Here is an 8098-nt window from a genome sequence, read left to right as displayed (position 1 = left end):
TTCTTTTAAGGCGTACTTGTCATCGCTTACTCTTTCTTTCTTTCTTTCTTTCTTTCTTTCCACTTATCATTCTAAATATCATCTTACGTGTAAGTCATAAATATCACTCGCGAGCTTTGTCGTCGTTAAGATTAGGATATACGTTAAGTAAGTATATTAAGATGTATATCACTAAAGAATATTACTTGTTGTTTGGAAGAAACTTCTTCCTTGCTGTCTGTTCGTCAAACAGCGAACAGCGAACAGCAAACAGCGAACAGCGAACAGCGAGGCTTTCGCGCATTCGCATATTATCGTACGTCTTCTTTTTTTTTGTTTTCCTTTGTTTTTTATGTATCTCCTCTCGCTTATCGCAATCATTAAACGTAAACGGTACAACTCGAAGGTTTCAGTGGATATCGCTTATTGCTCGAAATTTCTCGCACGGATCGTCGCGACACCTTCTTCTCGCCATCGACGACTCGTACATTTTATTAATTAATCGACTTCTCTTCTAAAACGCTTACGCTTCGCTGCCCTTTGTTCGTCGATCTTTCGCATTTCCATCGAAAAGCTTTCGATCGTTCGACTTACTTTCTGTAAATAGGCTAATCGAAATTCTCGATATACAAATAAATAAACGAAACGCCAATCGGACTGATACGCTCGTACTCTTTCACGCCCGTGAATCGTACTTGGAATCGCGGTTACGTGAAAAAAAAATAAAAGAAAAAGAAAATAAAGAAAGGTAGCAAAAGAAGAAAACCGAAAGAAAAACAGAAGGATAGGTTGTTCAGACGACAAGGATCGATACTTGAAAAGCAAGATGGCGAGAATTGGCAAGATTGCGAGAGGAAAATAGCGAAAGATCGATGTCTCGGAAACGGCAGCCATCTCGGTAGTGTTTTATCGCCGAAAACGAGAGGAGCGTGACGCGCGCGCGAATTCGTATAAATTAAGTATCGACTTTGTTTTGTCACGAACGCCTTAAAAGTCTAGCTTAAACCTGCTTCAAACTTACAAACTAGGCGCGCTTAACGTAACGCTGAGCTAATCTCGATCTTGGGTACTTGTTACCGCAGTCGCTTTCGTAGTCGCTATGTTCGCGACTATCAAACTATACTTAGAAACGTGAGTATCATTCATGAAAAACGCGTTTGTCTCTGTTTTGCATGCTCTAATCGCGCGTTGTTCTCGTTCAAACTTTAACGAGTCTACTATTCGCGCGATGGAGTAAATATTGTCGTCCATTACTCGGAGAAAAATATATGTATACCTATAGCTATTCCTATTACGACGCGTTTCTTGTACATATTTCGTACGAGTTCGCCATAATGGTGTCTCTCCGTGTACGCGTGTATCGTCGCGTCACCGATCCTGTGTGTTTACGTATAAGTGTAGCTGTGTGTGTATGTATCGGAGTGTGTCCTTAGGATCGACCTGTTGTTGTCGTCGCGAAGCTAATAGCCGAGCGGAAGCACACGCGAAACCACGAACAAACGGAGAAGATTGCGCGCTGCCGATGGAAGCTGGTGCGGAGGAGTTTCGGCGACGATCCCTCGAGGGATCGATCCAGCGTTTTCGTTTGGCACTTTCATCGAGGCGGAGGAGTATCGCGCGACGAAAAGGAGATCTGCCTCGTTCTCTGGAGAGGAAGAAAGGAGCGACGTGTTGGGATCGCCGACTCGCGGCGCGGCGCGGCGCGGCGCGGCACGGCACGGCACGGCTGTTGAAACAGACGCATTCTTTTAGGCGCGTGGTTCCGCTTGGTTACGAGCAACGCCATCATAAATCTAAAGGAAGAGGGCAACCGCGGACAACCAAGATAGAACGAAAGTAATGCTAGTAGATTCAGTTCGCAAGCTCGGTTCACGGCACAACGTCCAGAGCTATCTCTCACTCTCACTCTCACTCTCACTCTCACTCTCACTCCCATTCAAGCTTTCTCTCTTTTCTCTCTAACTCCCCTGTTTTATTGCTTATGGTCGAGATCCTTGAGAGTAGGGCGGTCGTGGTTTACGGCCGCCAATATCGCTTAATTAATTAAGTAATTAGTTAGTTATCATGTACGGTTGGGCACGGCGATAAGCCGGAAAAGAACGCGCACCGTATCGCGTTTCAGGGAGTGTGCTAATCTAACTAGGAACCAAGTGTGATGGAAACGCAAAACACGTGGAATAATCGCGTGGGTAAAATGAATCGTGGGCTACTCGAGCCAAGGATGAAAAGATATCGCAACGAAACACGCGATACGATCGAATACGTACCGATCTCTCATTCTTTCTTTCTCGCGCGCACACGGACATGCACTCTCGCTAATAAATTAAGTGACAAGCGATAACGATGAGTAATAAACGCAAGAAGAATGACTTTTGTTTCTGGCTGGGCAAGTTCTCTTACCCTGCTCGACGTTACGCACAACTCTGATCCTTTTAGAGCTCGCTTCCGTCCTTTCATGCTTCCATGTTTTCTCTATCGTTTCGCAATTTCTTCTCATCTACGCGAGTCTTGGGTGCGTAGACGTACCGTGATTTGCCGCCTAGTGTTTCGTTTCTACAGAAAACGAGTCTCGAAGATGCGTTATCAAAACGCATTTTGGAGTCACCGAACAAACTAACAGACTATAGGGTACGAACGAATCGGAAGCTCGGAAGGATTTACGGTGATTTCGTCATCGATTTTACCATCGCGTTAACTGACATGTATATGTCTATGTATATAAATACGTATCAGTGTGTATAGATGTATATATTTAATAACGCGCGCGGGCACGCAGAGGCGGAGATGCGTATAGGCCAGCGCGCGCAAGAATCGTGAAAGCGTGTGCTCTGTACGTACTCGGATCAGAGTTGGTTTCGATGAGTCGAATGACTTAGACTTAGACGTAGACGTAGACGTAGACGTAGACGTAGACGTAGACGTAGACGTAGACGTAGAGTTAGACTTAGACGTACATGCCCATACCGTACATGGAACCCCAGTCGACGCCCTGAAAGCTGGACATGTCGACGTTGGTAAGCGAATAGCCCTGATATGGATTGGCAGGTGCAGCTGCGGCAGCAGCCGCGGCGGCAGGCGTCGCGGCGGCAGCAGCAGCAGCCGCGGCAGCGGCCGAGGGCGGCGCGGGTGCAGGAGCCGGAGCTGCCGCAGCCGCAGCAGCGGCCACCGCCGCGGCTGGAATCGGGTACGGCGCGTATCTGTAAGCGGAAAGCGCAGGATAGCTACTGGCAAACAGTTTCCCGTATCCGGCGACGGCGTTCTGGACCTGAGCTGCAGCGGCCGCGGCCGCAGCCGCTTGTACTTGGGCCTGTGCTTGAGCGGCGACTAACTGGGAAGCTGCGGCGACCGGAAGCGGTGGTTGAGGCGCTAGTCGGACGCCTAACGCGCCCAACACAACCCTTTTCCCCAAAGCCAACGCACCCGGCTGAACCGCCTCCTTCGGCTGAGCCTTCTTACACTCGACCTTCTTGTTCTTGATCGTATGAAAATGGATCTCGCACACGCGATCCACCACGTCCTCGTTCTCGAATGTCACGAATCCGAAACCACGATGTCGCTTGGTCTGTTGATCCATCAGCATCACCGTCTCCTCGACCTTACCGAACTGGTTGAAGTAGGCCTTTACCTCGTCGCTGCTGGTATCCTGACTGACGCCGCCAACAAAGATCTTTTTGGTGCGATTCGCCTGTTTCGCGCGGTTCTTCGGCGTTGCGTGCTTCGGATCGATCTTCTTACCATCCAACGTGTGGATTGGACACTTGAGCACCTTCTCCACGCTACCCGGCTCGGCGAACGTGATGAAGCCGAATCCGCGACTACGCTGTAACCGAACAAGCCAGAACGGCCACGATGCACAACCACCGACTCTCTCAATTTTTCCATCTTTCTTTTTTTCGCTCTGTCTCTCTCTCGTCCGAGTGTCTCTTGGCTTCTCGACAACCTGCCTACTCGATAGCTTACGCTGCAATGGATCTTTTGGCGCAGCGTATCGCCGGACAGTTAACCTCTCCGCTACTTGTTGTTGCCCGAATTGCCATGCTCCCAAACCTCTCGACATCGACTTACAACTGTTATCATCGGTACACGCGACGCTACGAACAAGTTAACTGCCAGCGAATAGTTTCGCGCCAATTTCAAGATGCATGCGCCGCTATAAACGCGTTACGAGTTACGATTCTTTCGTTACCTATCGCGCTTTTTCAGATAACTCTCGTTCCATCAAACAGACTAATTACCGTCGCGTTCGTTGCATTATTATTTCGTCCTATCGTACTCTTTAATCTATGTAAAACTGATACCGTAGCATATATATTTATATATATATTTATATATATATTTATATATATAGTATATATATGAATATATTATATATTTATATAAATATATATAAATAGAGAGAGATAAATGAATATTTCCTTTTATATACAATTAACTAAATACTACCAAACTACCGTTTACATGCAAGACTGTCCAAGCCAATGTAAGACAAACATTCTAGGATTACGTGAGACAAGGACTTTGAATTATACGATAAAGACTCAAAATGAGAATTACAATTGTTAAATTACCGAATGTATACACACACATACATACACACACGCGCGAGCGCGCGCGCGTAGATATATATCTGTATAGAGAGTTGGCAAACCTCATACTCAAATTCCCCTCGAATCCCGATACGTGTGTGTATGTGTACGTATCTTTAGAAACGAGCCTCTGCCTCTTTTCCACCTTTTACGTTTTAAATACATGTTTTAATACAGTAAAGTACCAAAATACACTTCTACATCCTTTATACTGTCTCAGCAATTAGTTACATCGATTAGTACAACTTCTTCTCTACGGTCTACTGTGTCAAGTTTCGTGCAAAAGTGGAAGGAAGAAACTGGTGCATCGAATCTCCTCGAGGCGAATTGCGTTTTGACTTGTATTCTTTTATTTTTAGTTTTCGTTACCCCCTCCCCCGACTCGGAGAGCTTTTTCGGCTCGGCCGGTACACCGATGCGAACGATTTGACCTATCGAAGAGGAAATGGACGAGAATTTAATCACAGCGATGGCTCGTTCGCAAGCTTTCCCTTTCGAAAACATTGCTCGAAAACATTATTCTTTACTTTACGTTACGTTACCATAAAATTGCTAGTCATATAACATGTTAAAACCGGGCAACGTTTCCTAAACAAGCTCGCAAACGTGCCACCGTTTAAGATGGACGAGCTGAGAGAGCTTCCATCGAGCAGACCGACCTGTGTGACCGGATCCTTCATGATGAGAACATCGGTGACGGTACCAAACATGCCAAAGTACTCCCTGAGCTTCTCGCTGCTAGTCTGCCAAGACAGGCCGCCGACGAACAGTTTTCCTGGAGCCGGATCGCCTCCGTTTGGTGTACTCCTTCCGGAGCTACCCGAGTGGCTACCGTTTATGGGCACCAACGCATTGTGGAAATCGTGCTCGATCGCACCATTCGTCGCCTCCATGCTGGCGCTGTAACATAAAAAGGGATTCGCTAATTAAGAACACCGATCCGATCGTTGGACAGAATTTCAAACGATTTCGCCCGGGAATTTATTGGCCGATTCGAAGCTTACGCGAACCCTCCGTTTCCTTTTCTACGTTTAGCTTTATATTTATGTTTATGTTGTGTTACGTTAAGCGAGCCTCGGTAGAGCCTTTTGAATATTTCAAACGCGTCGAAACGCCCTCCGAATTCGATCACCCTCGGGCTAAATATTTCCCTCTATGTTTGCACGCAGTTTCGATCGCGTATAATTGGTCTGAGCGCGATATAATTAATTTCCGATCACTCGACGAATGAAAAAAACTTATCGTAGCTCGAATGTGACGGGTCTCGCAAACATGGTTTCATTATGCCTTGTCCAGATGAGGTAACTTTGGCACGATTCCATGTGGACGGAATATACGGACCTCTGGTAGCTCACAGTCGCGCCCAAGTCGCTTCATCTAAACAAACCCTTAACGAATTCGGTATATCGCACGAGGATCCTCTATTTTTGTTTCAGGTGATACCGCTCTTGGCGATACAAACTTGCGTGCTCGTTGCGATTCCATTGTTAAGCTGTTACAAGATGTTTTTCACCGCGATCGATGTTCAGTAAGTCTTTTTCGCAACAACTTGGAACCTCGAAAAAGTAGACCAATCGTCTACAGACCAATATTACGAGATAGCGATAACAGGATTTTCTGGTTTCAAATTTGAAAACCAACTATCGTTTCCTTTCATGTTTATCTTAGTTTTAAATAAATGATCGCTAATCGAGTATGTATGTATGTTCGTTTAGCACGTCGCGTCGCGCGCGTCGTAACGCCTCGTTCCGGTTTCTCTATGCGAGACCAGCCTCTCGTTAACGTATCGCTGACAAATTAACGGAAAAATCAGAAACTGTGACGAGTGTAACGAAAACGAACGCGAGATGCGAGGTGATGTCGTAATCATACCCATCGCAAATTAACCGATGACATGGATCATTTTATCGAAACATTTATGCGCGCAGACTTGGCGGTTATCAGCGTTTCGAAATTCCGTCCATCCCACGATTCATCGATCTACGAAATCCCCGAGTTTTCAAGGTAAGCGATCTTTGACGAACCAAAGGAAAAGCAAACGGTAAGGATTTACGAGAACAACGAATATGTATCGTATTTGGTTGATATCGAATCGACGCCGACGAGAAGCAAAGACTAGACGATATCTTATTTTCTCTCCGTTTCCACCCTTCTTTACTCGTAACTGGCGTCGATTCGTCGTCCCTGTCTACTCGTAGGAGCTACAACGACCCCGTGACTCCCGCGAGATTCCAACCCGTCCGATGTTTCCGTCCATCTTGTTCATCTATCACCGTCAGCGTGCCAACTACCAATCGTCATCTATTATCGGCACTCGCAGCAGAATTGGCCGCGTTTTCCCTTTCTTCGAATTCGCTTGCTTCTAGTGCTAGCGACTCGACGCGATCAAACGGCTGGAAGAGGAGTCCCGAGAAAAATAATAACTTGAATAATAACAGCTTGAAAGAAAACGGTAGAGAATCCATCGATGGAGCACGAGTCGCGAAAATACTAGTTCTGGCTGTTGGAGTGGTCGATTGATTCTCTGGCGTATATAATTCGAAACGATCAAAACAAGCTCAGAGAATTTCAATCGAGCGATCGGTTCAACGAACTCGTGCGATCTACACTGGTTGGTTTTTGGTCCAGGATCCGCGAGGAACAGCGTACATTCACCGGAGAAAAGGCGAGGGTGGCGGAGAAGCGTGATGTTACTCCGATTCGGTTCCATCGCCGCGAGGAACGCGAACAGAACATACATAGATTCGACGGGGATGTTCGGGGTGCAGAGATCTGCTTAGCTCGGCTCGGCTCAGCTCAGCTCGGCTCAGCTCGGCTCGGCTCGGCTCGGCTCGGCTAAGTTCGATTCGATTCGATTCGATTCGGTTCGATTCGGTGCACCCTATAGCGAAAGGTCCCCAGGGTAGAGGGAAACAAAGAGAAGGGGTGTTTGCGTGCACGCGTACTACGCCCCTGAGGAGAAAGCGAGACCCGGAGCTCGGCGCAACAGAGGAAAGAAGCTTTGTAATGCTCCACGTTGTACGAAGGACTACGGAAACAAAGGCGAAAGGAAGAACGGTAACAAGGATGACAGACTAGCGATGGGATTAATTCGAGATGATCGCTCTTGGATGCTCTCAGGGGCTGTAGCTATGTTCGATTGTAGCTACAGTACGGGTTTGGCAATCCTGAGGTACCCGAGCTAGAACAGAAACAGACTATCGGCATCGCTGATGCGGATATCAGAAAATTAAGCAGCGAGAAAGGCACTCGTGTAAGCAAATGTAAATACAAATGCAATGTAAAGCAAGAATCATTAAGTGGAAGGATATTCGAACGAGTCGGAATTTCAGTTACCGATACGTCTTATCGGGTGTTTGGTATAGAGTGGAGGCTGCGCCCCGTTCGTTCAACCAAAATATTCGTGGACATCGTATCGCATCGCATCGCATCGCATCGTATCGCATCGCATCGCATCGCATCGCATCGCATCGCATCGCATCGCATCGCATCGCATCGCATCGTATCGCATCGCATCGCATCGCATCGCATCG

The 8098-nt window shown here is 47.0% G+C and overlaps 2 protein-coding genes across 21 annotated transcripts in view; one reads left to right on the top strand and one right to left on the bottom strand.

Annotated features, from left to right (window-relative positions):
- Positions 1–8098, top strand: part of LOC128880552 (sestrin homolog) — a 43473-nt gene that overhangs the window by 19399 nt on the left and 15976 nt on the right. For 2 of the 7 annotated variants that reach the window (XR_008457856.1, XM_054130792.1), the window contains one exon: positions 6002–6093. The exons of 2 other annotated variants lie outside the window; for them this stretch is intronic. Coding sequence is in view for 1 of the 5 variants with exons in the window: in XM_054130792.1 (XP_053986767.1) it covers positions 6002–6093 (92 nt within the window). In the remaining 4 variants the exon portion in view is untranslated. Of the gene's footprint in view, positions 1–6001; positions 6094–6280; positions 6436–6493; positions 6570–7193; positions 7209–8098 lie in introns of those variants that run through there. 3 more of the 7 variants (XR_008457859.1, XR_008457858.1, XR_008457860.1) reach the window with 3 other exon arrangements.
- Positions 31–8098, bottom strand: part of LOC128880547 (RNA-binding protein Musashi homolog 2) — a 54849-nt gene continuing 46781 nt past the window's right edge. For all 14 annotated transcript variants that reach the window (XM_054130774.1, XM_054130778.1, XM_054130772.1 and 11 more), the window contains 2 exons: positions 5225–5465; positions 31–3799 (listed from right to left, as the gene is read on the bottom strand). In XM_054130774.1, the coding sequence (XP_053986749.1) occupies positions 2924–3799; positions 5225–5465 (1117 nt within the window). In that variant the 3' untranslated portion in view covers positions 31–2923. The remainder of the gene's footprint in view (positions 3800–5224; positions 5466–8098) is intronic.

This window comes from Hylaeus volcanicus, chromosome 7 (genome assembly GCF_026283585.1).
Source record: "Hylaeus volcanicus isolate JK05 chromosome 7, UHH_iyHylVolc1.0_haploid, whole genome shotgun sequence".
NCBI classification, from domain to species: Eukaryota; Metazoa; Arthropoda; class Insecta; order Hymenoptera; family Colletidae; genus Hylaeus; species Hylaeus volcanicus.
This window is presented reverse-complemented; position numbering and strand designations above follow the sequence as displayed.